The sequence below is a fragment of the Malaclemys terrapin genome, chromosome 4 (assembly GCF_027887155.1).
Source record: "Malaclemys terrapin pileata isolate rMalTer1 chromosome 4, rMalTer1.hap1, whole genome shotgun sequence".
In the NCBI taxonomy this organism is placed as follows: Eukaryota; Metazoa; Chordata; order Testudines; family Emydidae; genus Malaclemys; species Malaclemys terrapin.
In genome coordinates, this window is record NC_071508.1 from 44,588,797 (window position 1) to 44,604,029 (window position 15,233).

General features: G+C 44.7%; 1 protein-coding gene across 5 annotated transcripts in view; it reads left to right on the forward strand.

The window, feature by feature from the left end:
- The window catches only part of BRSK2 (BR serine/threonine kinase 2), a 452,231-nt gene that overhangs the window by 381,611 nt on the left and 55,387 nt on the right, over positions 1 to 15,233 (forward strand). For all 5 annotated transcript variants that reach the window (XM_054028689.1, XM_054028690.1, XM_054028691.1 and 2 more), the window contains exons 9-11: positions 1,265 to 1,296; positions 8,544 to 8,708; positions 9,519 to 9,616. In XM_054028689.1, coding sequence (XP_053884664.1) covers positions 1,265 to 1,296; positions 8,544 to 8,708; positions 9,519 to 9,616 — 295 coding nt within the window. The remainder of the gene's footprint in view (positions 1 to 1,264; positions 1,297 to 8,543; positions 8,709 to 9,518; positions 9,617 to 15,233) is intronic.

Here is a 15,233-nt window from a genome sequence, read left to right on the forward strand (position 1 = left end):
TGGAAGAGTGACTTTTTCCTGTGCTCTGGAAAAATGTTGCCACCACAACACAGCCCCTGGAGCCTGCTTTCTGTAGGCAGACATCCCTAGTGTCAAACTTTGGTAACCGGCCAGTCCTCCACTGTATTTATCATTGTCTGTCCAGCACCACAGTCATAGCAACCACTGTCTCACCATTCCCTTGGATGTAGCATGTAGTGAAGGGTCCCTGACTGGAGTGGGAATGGGTTGCAGGACCCAAGGTCAGCAGAGGAGATTGGGGTCTGGAAGACTTGTGCTGGGGCACTAAATTATATTACCATAAACTCACTCCTCTTTGTCTTGATGAAGCTGTTATAATGAACATGTGGCCCACCTGGAGTGCGCCTTGGTGGAAATCAAGCTGCACAAATCTCACTTTACTTACCTTTGTGAACACATCTCCTGTCTCAAAGAAAAAACAAATCCTATAAGAAAATAGATTCATAGATTCATAGATTCTAGGACTGGAAGGGACCTCGAGAGGTCATCGAGTCCAGTCCCCTGCCCGCATGGCAGGACCAAATACTGCCTAGACCATCCCTAATAGACATTTATCTAACCTACTCTTAAATATCTCCAGAGACGGAGATTCCACAACCTCCCTAGGCAATTTGTTCCAGTGTTTAACCACCCTGACAGTTAGGAACTTTTTCCTAATGTCCAATCTAGACATCTAGATCTAGGCTGGAGTTTGGAGTGGCAGCACCATCCTGTAGGCAGGCGTATGTCAATAGCAGGTTTTGACTGACTTCAATTGGATTATGCGCCTCTTAGCTTATTTTTCAGAACACTTGCCTGTGAACCCTAGTGGAAGCTGGGTTCTACACCCTGCCTGTGGATCAGTCATTATGGCCTGTGCACCTCCCTACATTTCAGGAGATACATTATGGCCTCCCTGTGACTGTGTCTATATCTATTGAAAAAAATAAACTTTATACCAGTGCCTGGTGATTCCTGCTCCTTTGTTCTTGGTGCCCCAAGTGACAGGTCTGTTTGGAATGGGGCAGGTGAGCCAGCAGATGCTTTGTATGCAGTGTAAAACTCCCATCATTTGGGTGCATTAAGATAATTGCACCAGGGCATCACAACTGAGATTCTTACTTCCGGACTCTAAGGAGGGTGACCTAAGCCCAGCTACAGGCAACCCTCATATTTGGTTGCTTTATGCAGTTTTCCTGTTTTTTGATTTTTTGATTTTTTTTTTTTTTGCTGTACTAACTCCTTGTTTTCTCTTTCTTTGTAGCTAGAACACATTCAGAAACACATATGGTATATGTAAGTAACATTTTTAAAAATCTTATTTACTGTCTTCAATATTGTTGCTGTTGCAGGGAGCTGGTAATCTAGAAATCTGTGAAATGGATAGACTTGGATGACATGAAAACAGCTTCCATACAGGCATGGGCCAGGAGGTGAAAGAGGGAACATCCAGTGAAGATGAAGTTTTAGCCTATGCAGTGAATAAGTCTCCTCTGTGTAGATTCAGGCTAGGGACTCTCGTATACAGGAAAAACCTATGTGGCAATGGTTTGAAATAGGCCCTATTTAACTGTGTGCCACTTTCCATACCAACATATTGCTGTTTTTTTTCTGAATGTACTATGCCTGAGAGGGTAATTCCTGGTGAACAGCAAGGGACTAGTAGACACACTTACCTGGATACCCAAGTAACTGCAGGGAATCCCTAGCAAAATCTTAGTAAAACCCTCTTGACAGGCAGACTTTCATGGGTTCCTCTCTGGCATTTGTGGCTTTTCTCCAAATAGGGGGAATAATGAGAAACATTATTAGAAAATAAGTTTTTGTAAACAATCACCTACTTCATAGGCCTTCTTCCCCCTTCTTTATAGTAAATTAAGAGGCTGGCTCATGACCTCATAACCTGCTGATGAGTGATAGTTCCATGGCTTGACTGACAGCAGCAGCCTCACGCCGTGGAAAAAGAAATCTATAAAAAATGGCGATTCCCTTCTGATGATTTGAGAGCATGGAAGACTGCTGGCTTTTTAAAGTGACCTTGCATTTTTGTGTAACTCTAACAGTCCTTCGGGAAACACTGATAAATAGGACTTTTGCTTTATACTGATGATATCCCAGTAAGACTAAAAATAATCCTTTGCAAGTGATAAACAAGAAGGTGGTGCTTTGAAACACACCTCTGGGTGGTCAGCACATCTGGAAGTTCCCTGCGTGTATGCTGTAGAAAGCCTGGTCGCGATAGCCTTGCCACCACTGCTTACGAGATGTTTTGTAGGATGCTGTTTGTTGTTCCTGTCAGTCATTTTATTTTTTAAGCCTTTCATCTGGGGACAGCCTATTAATGATTTTTCCTATGATTTTATTGTATGGGCATTATTCATGCACTGGGCTCAGTTGACTTCCATGGGAGTTGAGGATGTTCAGCAATCTGCAGGATCACATGTTTTGTTGCTAGCTGGCCTGAACTGATGTAGCACTGTGTCCACAGCTTTTTCAAGCTCTCTGGAGTTGTCAGTTGACATGATGCTTTTTAATATCCAGGAAGATTTGGGGTTTTATAACAGAAGGGTTTTTGTTTGTTTGTTTTAAACCATCACTGATGATCATATGCCAAATGGAAAAAAGAATTTAGTGTTATTCTCCCACACTGTGCCCCCAAACCAAATCCCACCCCCTGAGATTCCAAACTAAAATGCTGCTTATGATAGATTGTGCAGATGTTCATAATGTGATCATCCCACTTGTTTCTTGCATGCTCTGTATGGAATGACATTACTGATTGACATCCCTTTTCCTTCTTTCTTGCATGCTTGGATCTGAAATGAAATTCTTAGAAGTTAAATTAAATTTTTATGATCATTTATATTTTCGTAGTAAAGTGTAAGTGTTAACGCCCCAGTGAGATTCAAACTGTTCATACCTCACGAAGCTATCGTTTCAGATTATCTGCGCACTCAGAAAGATAACACTGCATCACTTTTAAACAAGGGTCACAGTTTCAAGATTTTATTTTGCAGCCATAAAAGTTAGACTATTTTCTTTTTCAATGAGGGCCCAATTCTCCACTAACTTGCACCTAATGGAGTCATTCTCACCTGTGAAAATGGAGCATAAAACTACCATTCTGATCAAGCAGTGTTTAATGTCCTCTTTGCACTCACTTTGCATGGTCTATCGATGCTAACAAGAAGAGAGTGGCTGTAGACAGAATTGTGTGTAAAGACCACAAGCTCCGCGAAGCACTTTAGGCTTCTATCTATTTGATTTAATGCACATTACAATCCAATATAAAACCTTTATTCCCAGCCATGGATAGTTTAAGATGGCCGATGAGTGACTTGAAACTTGTACTCAGTGCTTGAGAAGTGGTTTCACTTAATTCTTTAAATGGATACTCATGGTCATGTTAATCTATGAAAAACATTTACTTGTTGTTAAGAATAATCATGCACCTGCGCGCACGCACACACACCCTGAAAGTTCCTGGAGCACAAGTTCCTTCAAAAGAAAGTACTCACTCACCAAGCTGTCACATATTGGTCCAACTTGCCCCCTACTAATGTGATAGTCAACAGACTCAAGTGTTTCAGAGGGATTTTTTTTAAACTGAGATGTTTTCCAAAATGCAGCTAGATTTTGTGACAGAAGATTTTTGACCCAAGACATATCTTGCTGAAAATCAGCAGATGAGCATCAATTCTTTTCACCTTTGCCAATAAACCAAATGGATGGATGAGATGAGCTATCATGGCACATCCAGAGTTATAATGGCACAACCAGAAGGTGCTAGGTTTACTAAAAAAAAAAATGGGAAAATAATGGTACTACACTGGACCCTCACTAGAATGTGCGTCTATATAGCGCAAATTTGCATATAACGCGGTCGCGGCCATGGATCCCAAATTTAATTACTTTAATTGCAATTCATTTTAACGCGGTCCCCACGTTAACGCGGTACTGTGCATGGATCCCAAATCCCGCATTCTAGCGAGCGTTCAGTATAATTCTGATATGATTAGCACCTGTGTATTTCCATTGAGTTTACACAGGAGTAAGTGAGATCTGAATCAAGTTCATTGTGTGTATCAGTGAGATTCAGGTTAGAAAATTTGTGAGAAGGTTTGAAAAGCCTACCATGAGTTGGAATCACGTCCATTGCATGTACCATCATTCATAAGGGTGGAAGTATTTGTAAAGCAGCATTACATTCAACTGGCCTTTTAAAAAATATGTGCGATTTATAGCAGTCATCCTGTGACATGGTTTGACATGCACGTGAGCTGAAGTGCAACAATTTGTCATTTGCTTCGGACGGGGAGGAGAACAGACAATACAGTAATGCCAATCATAGCACAGAGCTGGTGATTTTCATTACCTGAAGCAGTGAAAGCCTTGTAGGTGATGTGCAGTTTTGTCACAGATTTTTCATTTACTTGATGAAGAAGTCTGAAAGTTTGTGAGTATATATACAGCCTGACTTTGTCTGATCATGATCAGGATCAGATAACAAGGAGAGGGCACTCCATGGTGCACAAAAGATAGCCACCAATGCTCTGTAGGCATGGCTCATTGCCTGCCATAAACTCTAATGTAAATGAAGCTTTGCGATGGCGCGCTGCAACCGATTAGGGATACTAGCTGGAAATGCAAATTCTCAGGTGATTTTGGAAAATATTCATTTCTTTTTCATCCCTGTTAATTACACTGAGGTTATCTGCTGGTAATATAATGAACGTTTAACTGAGCCAATCCTGACAGTCAGGAACTTCAGGCAGATGAAACAAAAGCCACAGCTGCCTAAGAGCGAAGTCTTGCAGGCACCTACTACTGGGCGCTTGATCCCACATAGCTCACTGAAGTCAATGGCAACATTTTCATTTACTTTAATGATTGAGGGTCAGAGACACAGTGCTTACTCATTTACTGTTCTAGGGCTAGATTCTGATAATCCTTCCTCTCCTTTCACAATAACTTACTCCAGGAGTAGTGCCATTGAAATGATTAGGACCGCTCATTGAGTAAGGTATTACTCAACATGATCAGGTGTATCAGAATCTGACCCTCAGGATCAGAATTCTGGTACCTTTATTCTTGCTGAGGAGTACCTTACTCCACAAATAATCCCATTGACTTCCATAGGATTTTTAGGTGGAGTAGGACTCTACTCAGCCAAAGAAATTGGGTCAGAATCTGACCCTGAATGAGTAGTCTCCATGAAGTCTGATCCTATTTACACTAGTGAAAATCCAGAGGGCAAGATTCTGTTTCCTTTCCTTGTGTTAAGTAGTCCCTTATTCCACGGAGAGCGCCACTGAAATAAATGGGACTACTCAATGTAAAGGAGATAAAATCTGGTCCATGCTGATTTAGTGTTACTCTGGATTTATACCAATGTAAGTAATGGCTGTATCTGTCCCCAGTGAAACTACTGATGGTAGTTAGTATTACGGGCTAGATGGTGACACCCTTACTCACACGGCTAGCTGTGTCTCACCTCTGCTTGACTTCATTGACTCACAGAGTAGCCTCCTCATTGACTTCACTGGGATTATTTGAATAACGGCTCACTCGTGTGAGAAAGGCTTCACAACCTGGCAGTAAGCACCTGCAGGATTAGGCCTTGAGTGTGTTTTGTGTAAACTGGCTTTATCTGTATCTGCTGCACTGCATCTGTTGAGTACTCTTTTTCCAGAGCTAAAAAAAATGGTTACACCGAGATGGGAGAGAGAGTAAGAATCCCATGCAAGTCTTTCCAGGTGCATTCAGAGATCTACGGTAACACATCCAATCCGTGAACCACTGCAGAGGATACATCTTTGAAATGAATTTTAGCTGCCTCGATGGGCTGGATTGGCACCATACCCCTTGCACTGACCAAGGTGCAGCCCATAGCTGCACTGCCCCAGCACACAACAGAGGCTGAATTGTGACTCTGAGTCTCACAGTTCAGTCTCTGCTTTGCTCTTGCTCCCTGGCGGGAAGTAAGCTGTACCTGCCCTTTTCCTGGCACAGCCTGCTCCCTACTCAGCGCTATGCTCCGCTGCTCTGGCCGGTGCCTTGAAGAGTGGAACCTCTCTCCACTCACCTGTTCGGCCTTATAGTGACTGCCATGTCCTGTGCCTTGTGACCTGCAATGGAGGTAGCCCATCCAGGCACTAAGTGCGCACCTGGCACCCCAGCCCTTTCCTGTGTAGATGCATGGACCACCACAAGCCCAGAATGGGTTAAATTGCGTGACTATTTGTAGAACATGTTTGGATTATTTCCTCCAGCCATCAAAGGGAAAATTCTGCCCCCAACTCCGCATGCCACAAAGGGCACGGAGGGACATTTGGTGCAGGTTCCTGTAGCCCACAGTGGGGAGTCTGTACCACGTGTGAATTCACTGCCCATGCCCCTCCGCTGCATAAGGAAGGGAGACCACCATACAAAAAGGCTACTGTAGTCCTGAGACTGCCATGGCATGCATAGAGCCTCTCGAGAAGGTGCAGGATTTTTCCCTGCCCAACTCCTGCAAGAACTCCAGCACCAAATCCATCTGTCTGAACTTGGTACAGGTTACAGGATTCGATGCCCTGTGAATGAACTCAAAGGATGCTCGATGTGCTTGCACTTTATATTATTCTGTCTACTATATCCGGAACGAAACCTTGGCATGTTAAGTATAGCCAGAGTTTTTTTTTTGCAGTGAATAATCAATATTTCCTGCTTCTAGTGAATGAAATGAGACGATTATATAAGAAGCTTGTTTTAGTCATCTTTTAAAAAGTATTGTGCTCCTGTTACTGATTGCTTTTGTATTCCCAGCTCTGCCACTGACCGGCCGTCTGACCTTGGGCAAGTCCTTTGGGCCAGAATTTTCAAACATGGGTGTCTCAAGATAGGTATCTAGGGATACATCTACACGGCAGTAAAACACTTGCAGCTGGTCCATATCCGCTGACTCGGGCTCATGGGGCTCGGGCTGTGAGCTATAAAATTGCAGTTAGATGTTTGGGCTCAGGATGGAGACTGGATTCTGGGATCCCATGAGGGGGGCATGTCCCAGAGCCCAGGCTCCAGCGTAAGACTGAATATGATCACTGCAATTTTATAGCCTTGCAAGCCCAAGTCAGCTGACACAGGCCAGCTGAGGGTTTTTTATTGCAGTATAGACACACCCTAAATGCGTATTTAGGTACCTAAATAAAAAGCATAGTTTTTAGAAAGTGCCTAGCCTTTGAACATCAGGCCTATTTAAGATTTCTCAGGTTGGGCACCAGAAAATTGAGGTACCCTAAATCACTTTGGAAAGTTTGGACCCCTATAGGACTGCTCTGAAGCTCATTTCTATTAAAATTAGGGGTGGGTGATATCAACTTGTTCACAGTTCAAACTTTGGGAGGAAATTGTTCAACTTCACTTAGCCCAAGATCTGATCTGCTCATGACGCAGCACCTCTAAGTGGAGTGATTTATAACTGTACGATATCAGGACACTAAGGCTTTGGCTACACTTGCAAGATAGAGCGCATTAAATCAGCCCCGGGCACCCTAACTCCTGAGGTGTCCACACTGGCAAGGCATTTAGAGCGCCCAGACTCTGCAGCTGGAGCACTCCTGGTAATCCACATCCGCGAGAAGCATAGAGCTTGCTGTGCCTTGGCTGAAACGCTGGGGTATCAGTATGGACGACGTGTTGCATTACTGCGCTGTGATTGGCCTCCAATAATCCCTTGAAGTCAAGTGGCCACTCCGGTCATTGTTTTGAACTCGGCTACAGGCATGCAGCTATCCCCTTTCAAAGCTCCGTTTCTTACAGCCGACATGCTTATCTGTTCCGGGACACAAAGCAACCATTACTGTGGAATGCGCCTACTGCAGAGACAGGTGTTTGTGCATGTGTGAGAGAGAGAGAGAGGCGGGGGTGGGGGCTTATGTCAGGGTTTTCCCCCTGCCGCTGTGGGAACTTACAAGACAGCATGCTGACACACTCTCTGCCCCCCAAAACACACTGTCTTTCCCCCCACATACACACAACACACTCCCTGTCACACTCCACCCCTCCCATTTGAAAAGCACACTGCAGCCACTTGCACACTGGGATAGCTACCAAAATGCATTGCTCTCTGTGGTGTTGCAAGAGCTGCTAATGTGGCCATGCCACTGCGCTTGCAGCTGATAGTGTAAACACACGGCAGCGCTTTCCCTGCTGCAGTCTCCGAGGGCTGGTTTAACTCCCGGCACTCTACATCGGCAAGTGTAGCCATGCCCTAAGCAGCTGCTAGTTCGTTTAGGGTTGGTACGATGGGAGCTCTTGCTGCCTTTCTGCCGAAACAGGGAAGTTTCTCATTACAGACCCAATCCTGCAAGATGCGGATCACTCTCAGTTCCCATTGAACTTGTCCTGAAGGGAATTTCTATCTGCCTTGCAAGGCCAGACATATCAATGGAATTTTGACACTCTTTTTCCATTTGTTGTTTTAGCCTCTATCTCAGAGCAAGGGTTTCACTTGTTGTTCACCTCTCTCTCTGTGTCTCTGTCTCTTTCTCTCTCAATTACAGAGGGGGTAAGAATGAACCAGAACCGGAACAACCAATTCCTCGAAAGGTGCAGATTCGTTCTCTCCCTTCCCTGGAGGACATTGATCCAGACGTGTTAGACAGCATGCACTCGTTAGGCTGCTTCCGCGACCGAAATAAACTCTTACAGGACCTGTTGTCGGAAGAGTAAGCATTCACTCAATCTTAACATCGGTTTGGTGTCAGAGGCGATTAGAAATGGGATATGGAACCTTTTATTTCTAGAGCACTGATACAAACATGGCCCCGATTGGGAGGGACCGATAGTCATTTCTCCTGCCCCAGCTGTTCAGTGGAAATGAGTTGGGAGGGAGCGGGAGGTCTCAGTGTATTTCTTAAAGTATAGGTGCCCCTCTATCACATAAATTACCATCACAACTGACATCCTTGTTAGAGAGATCAAGGGCTGAATGGCCCATGGAGGGTAGAATTGCCTCTCTCAACCTCCAGAGTTGATATCTGCAGGTGAGGATTCACATACGTGTGCAGGACAGCATGGTGAATTTGCACAGTTACTGCCTGTGCGGTGCCTGCATCTGTAGGTAAATAAAAGACTTCAGTTTCCAGAGCTGTGTCAGCTTTCCTAAGCATTATGAGGGATCATCTAGTGGGCACCAGACTAGGACCCAGGAGATCTAGCTTCATTTCCTGACTCAGACACAAACTTCCTGTCTGGCCTTGGGCCATTCATTTATATTTACCCTGTGCCTCAGTTCCTCATCTGTACAATGGTGGTACACCTGCCTTCCTCAGAGGGGCCTTGGAGGATCAAATCTATTGATGTTGTCAAGGCACTCAGATAATATGGTGCCGGGGGCCAGATAAGAAAAGAGATAATTAGATTTGGGTTATTTAGAACATTTGTAACTATTGCGTTTGATGGGGGAACGGTAATCTGCATTTTTTTTCTCTGGCATCTGCAGCAAGTTAGAAGGTTTCTCCATTTATTTTGTTCAGAGAAAACCAAGAGAAAATGATTTATTTTCTTCTCCTTGATCGGAAAGAGAGGTATCCCAGTCATGAGGATGAGGACCTGCCCCCTCGGAATGAAATAGGTATTTCAAACCGGGTCCCAGTCACCTTTGACCCATTTCAGTCTGTCCCTCTTGGCTTTATCTTCCTATTGTTGGCATTCTCTCTCCCCTTTCGACTGAAACAGGCTATGATGGTGCTAATGTTCTCTGAGGCTCCAGCAGCCTGGGGAAGTCAGCTCTGCTGTTGAGCTAAACGTAAAAGGTCTGCTTCTCAGCTACGTGACTAAGGCCCTTTTACACCTCTCTGGCAGTGTAACAGGCCTTTGTATTTGCGTTAGAAAGGTTTTATCAGCCTGACATACAGATGACCACGTTATAGTTGCACAGGCCATACAGAATGAGTTCCGCTGCAGTATTTATATATTAAAGATATTTTAGAACAATTTTCAAACGTGTTTACTTGGCTTACATATTGTATCCTTTTGTCTATATAGCCAGGTGCTCCTTTACCACTATAGTGCTCTTGTAGTACTATTGTTACTTATTATTTGCATTGTGAAGCCGCAGGCAGAGACCCCACTGTGCTAGATGCTGTACAAACACAGAACTAAAAGACATTCCTGGCTCCAAAGAGCTTACAGTCTAAGTCAGGGGTTCTCAGCCTTTTTCTTTCTGAGGCCCCCACAATGTGCTAATAAAACTCCACAGCCCACCTGTGTCACAACAACTGGTTTTCTGCATATAGGGGGTAGCAAGCAGGGCAATTGCCCAGGGCCCCACATCATAATGGGCCCCACGTAGCTAAGCTGCTCAAGCTTCAGCTTTGACTCGGGTGGTGGCGCTTAGGGAGGTGTAGCTTTGGCTTTCTGCCCTGGGCCCCAGTGAGTCTAATGCCAGTCCTGCTCGGCAGACCCCCTGAAACCTGCTCACGGCCCACCAGGGGGCCTCAAACCTCTGGTTGAGAACTGCTGGTCTAAGTGATTTCAACTATACATGACTCAAAGGGAATCAAAAATATGTAACTATTAAAATTTTAGAAAAATACCTGAAATAGCATTGTTGGACATAGTAGTGTTGTGTTTTTAGATCTAGTATCTCATAACCTTCAGGGCTAGAAGCAAGTGCTGCCTATCCCATGAAATTAGGGTTACCATCCTTAACAAATAAAAAAAGAGGACCCTCCACGGTGTCCTGGCCCCACCCATTTCCCACTCCCAGCCCCGCCCCAACTCTGCCCCTTCCCTGCCCCAACCCCGCCCTAACTCTGCCCCTCCTCCCTCCCACTCCCAGCCACGCGGAAAAGGCTGCCCGAGCACTACCGGCTTCACAGTTTGCCGGGCAGCCCCCAGACCCTGCGCCCCCGGCCGGCGCTTCCCCAGCGCAGCTGGAGCCCAGGAGGGGAAGCGCTCAGCCGGGGGCACAGGGTCTGGAGGCTGCCCGGCAAACCATGAAGCCGGTAGCGCTTGGGCTTCGGGCAGCCTCTATGCCTCCGGACCCTGCGCCCCCGGCCGGGCACTTCCCCTCCCAGGCTTCGGCGGCGCAGGGTCCGGAGGTATGGGGGCTGCCCAAAGCCCGTAGCGCTCGGCTCTTAAACAGAGCTGAAGAGTCAGGGGAGGAGCAGAGCAGCCGCAGGAGGGGAAGTGCCCGGCCGGCATTTTTCCGGACATGTTTGGCTTTTTGGCAATTCCCCCCGGACGGGGGTTTGAGTGCCAAAAAGCCGGACATGTCTGGGAAAAACCGGACGTACGGTAACCCTAATTGAAATGCTTGGACTCTCCCAGTCCTTCTGTGTGATGAAATATTGAACTTTAAATCTGTCACTGCTCCAAGACTCATGCCCTGGGCCTCAGGTCTGTGCAGTTTTTCCAAGACATCTCATATGTGGAGGAAACTATAAAACACTTACCTGGCAGGCCGATTTTTAACAATGTCACCTGCTTGAAGCTGCAGGGAGTTTGAAACGTTAGCATGCTCCTGGTGGAGATGGGTTAGTAGGCAGAGTGTAGGTAATGTGGTCAAAGATGCCTGATAAATGCAGTTTATCACATGGTTCTGTAATTTATCTATTTAATCACATGTACAGTATATCACTACCACATAAGTTTTGTGTGTATGTGTATGTCTGTGTATTCCTGTCTTCCTACAGTGGCTCGTTGACTTTTGACTTAGATAAATGATTTTGCAACACAGAGACAGGGCTCACCAAAATACTTTTGCTACTGAACCGTAGTAGCAGAGGTGATTGAATCATTACCTCCAATGCAGAAGTGAATGCAAAGCCATGCCCTAACTATGTCATATACCTCTTCTCCCATCTCCCAATCCTGTACCTCCCACAACATTTTCACTTGCTGGTTCAAATACTGACCATCTGAATTGGAATTTTCTACACTGGGTGAGAAAGAGTTCCCCCATAGAGGTAGGCTATCTTTGAGCCAGAGATAGCACTGTGCTGTGATGGCACATTGTAGACTCCCCAAGCATTATTATTTGAGTGTTAGTAAGATCTACTTCCTTTCCCAGAGGGGGTTTCCATCTCCTCTGCTCCCAGCAGTGTCTCTGGGAACATGGGGCAAAGTTTAAGTAAGAGTAATCATGCTTCTGATGAATATCTTCTCATTAGCCATGAGCACTGACCTTACTCAAAGAGAGAAGAGGAAGGGCGAAGGGAAATGGTAATGGATTTAATCATAACTGCTCTGAGAGACCACGTTCCTCAGAGATGCGTGTTGCCTGAGCACTTGCCAAATAAAAGTACCTGCGCACATACTGAACTCTTCCCCTTTCTTTGTATGGTACAGCTTGGAAAGAATGGATGCAAGCTGTGAGCATAGGCTTCTGAATTCAGTTGAAGCTAAAGGGGAGATCAGACTCTTATCTCAATAAACTACCCTTCCCTTCCTGGTTTCCTTTTTGTGTTTGTTTCACTCTGTGTGCAGATATCTCTTTCCCAGAAAAGTAGGAGAAAGTTTTCTTTTTCATCATTTGAGGCAATGTTCTATTACTTTTCTCGCCACAAAGCTTCACCGGGAGCAGAAGGGCACAAGCAGGAAACCTTCCTCCTTGTGCTCTCCGCGTTGCTGTGTAATCTTGTTTGTTGGTATTTTGTTAACACCAGTTTAGCTTCTGGGGGGAGGGCTTCTGTCCTCTGACGTTGTCGCAAATCGGACCTGAGAGGTTGGAAGCTGAGATACAAGCTGACAGATCTTCTCTTGTGTCAGAGGAACCTTCAATGCAAAATGATGCTTTGAAGGTTAAATGGAAAATGTGGTGGAAGGATAGCTGTGGGGAGTCTGCAGGGCCAGCCCTCCTGTTATGGAGCCCTATGTAAAGCAAAACATGTGACACAGCTTCCTCCAAATCTACAGCGGCGCCTCCTCAACCCTGCATAACCATGACACGCTCCAGCCTGCCTCCAACTTGCTTTCAGCTGCCTTCAGCCTGTGGCAGGATAACTGTATTTAATTATTAGTGCAACTTGGTTACTTCTTCTTCATCATCATCATCAATCATCATCACCTCAAAGGCAAATCCCAAAGGGATGTAGCCTACTTGCAGATTGAGCACACCACAGATCGATCTCTCGGTAGGTCCTTAAGACAGTGTGGCTGAATGTTTGGTCTGTGCCCATCCGTGGCATTCTTACGCACCACCTCAGCTTTTGGTGACAAACTCAGTGGCATCCTGTAGCAATATTCCTTCGTAAATATGCTTCATAGTTCATTGGTCTTCCATCCTAAGAATATGTCCATGCCAACATAGAAAGACACCAAACTAAAGTAAGACTCACTGACCTGTAATTCCCAGGATTGCTCAACATTTGCTGCCCTCCAATCCTCTGGTATAGTAACTGATTTTAAGGAGAGATTGACAGGTTTCAGAGTAGCAGCCGTGTTAGTCTGTATCCGCAAAAAGAAGAACAGGAGTACTTGTGGCACCTTAGAGACTAACAAATTTGTTAGTCTCTAAGGTGCCACAAGTACTCCTGTTCTTCTTTTTGCGGATACAGACTAACACGGCTGCTACTCTGAAACCTGTCATTATGCAAGGCACTGCATTTAGCCGTATGGAGTGGAAATCCATCAACCTCATGAAAAAACTCGTACAGATACAGTTTAAATTTGTTAGTCTCTAAGGTGCCACAAGTACTCCTGTTCTTCTTTTTAAGGAGAGATTGAATATTTTAGTTAGCAGCTCAGCCACTTTATCCTTGTGTTCCTGCAGAAGTCTTGGGTATAACCCAACCAATCCTAATGACTCGCTGTTGTTAGTTTTTGGACAGTTCCTTATCTTTAATATGTTTTAAAAAATAGGTAGATATCTCCCCAACATTTTATGTGGTGGAGTTTAATGCAAAGGAATCATTTAGTTTCTCAGCAATATCCTTATCCTCCTTAATTGCTCCCGTTACTCCCTGATGGGCCAGCTGACCTACTGTCCTGTCCACAAGCTTCTCGCTTCTGATATATTTGCAGGATGTCTGATAATTTGTATTTGTCTTTGGCTAATTGCTCTTCATAGTCTTTCTTAGCTCTCTCCTAACTCCCAGTTTACATTTGACTTGCCGTACTTAATGCTCCATGTTATGGGTGTCACTGGGGCTGGATTTCCATTTGCTGAAGCCTCCTATTTTGATCTGGTTTGGCTCAAATTACCCCTTGAATCTTGGCATTTGATTAGACTGTTTTTTTTCTTCCCTTCTTGCTTCCTTTGTTGTTGGGGGTTAGTCATACCTTATGTGACTCTGTTACTCTGCCAAAGTAACCCCCATGCCGCATTTGAGGATTTTCCTTTCCTTGCTTTTGAGTTAGTCTCTCTCAGCCTGGCTTAATCTTTTATTTTATTTTTAAGTTTCCCTTTCTAAAGTTTAGTGTCCCCAGGCTAGTCTTTGATATCATCCCTTTGCTGAAAACATTGAACTTAATTAAATTCCGGTCACTGTTGCTTCACGATTCAGCTACAATTACTTTTTGAACCAACAGTAGCATGTTACGTAAGACTAAGTGGAGAACAGCTTCTCTTCTCGACTTAGCTGTTTGAAGCAGCAATCGTTAAAACTGTCAAGAAATTATTTCTGTAAACCCTGTCCCAATGTCACATTTGACCAGTTCATTTGTGTGCAGTTGAAGTCACTCACTGTTATTCCTGTATTGGATCTTGCTGCCTCATTGATTTATTGGTTTGTTTTTCTGCTTCCTTTTTACAGGAAAAATATTATTGTTAATGATAAATATTAAAAATGATTAGAGGCCTCACACCAGTCGGACCCCATTGTGCTCCACGTTGTTTGCACATATAGTAAATAATAGTTCCTGTTCTATGGGGCTTACAGTCTAGAGGACAAGACATAAGAGAGAGATGAAACAAACAAGTGGGTGGAGGTAGCAGTGGAGGATGGGGTAACAAAAATAAATAGAGTATCAATATTGATGATGATAATAATTATTATTAATAATAATTAATAGAAGTAGCAGGAATGTTAAAACTGGGTTTCCGGGGGATAGCTCAGTGGTTTGAGCATTGGCCTGCTAAACCCAGAGTTCAATCCTTGAGGGGGCTATTTAGGGAACTAGGTAAAAATCTGGGGATTGGTCCTGCTTTGAGCAGGGGGTTGGACTAGATGACCTCCTGAGATCCCCTCCAACCCAGATATTCTATGATTCTATGAAATACCAGATCTTTTGGTGGGGGAAGGGTC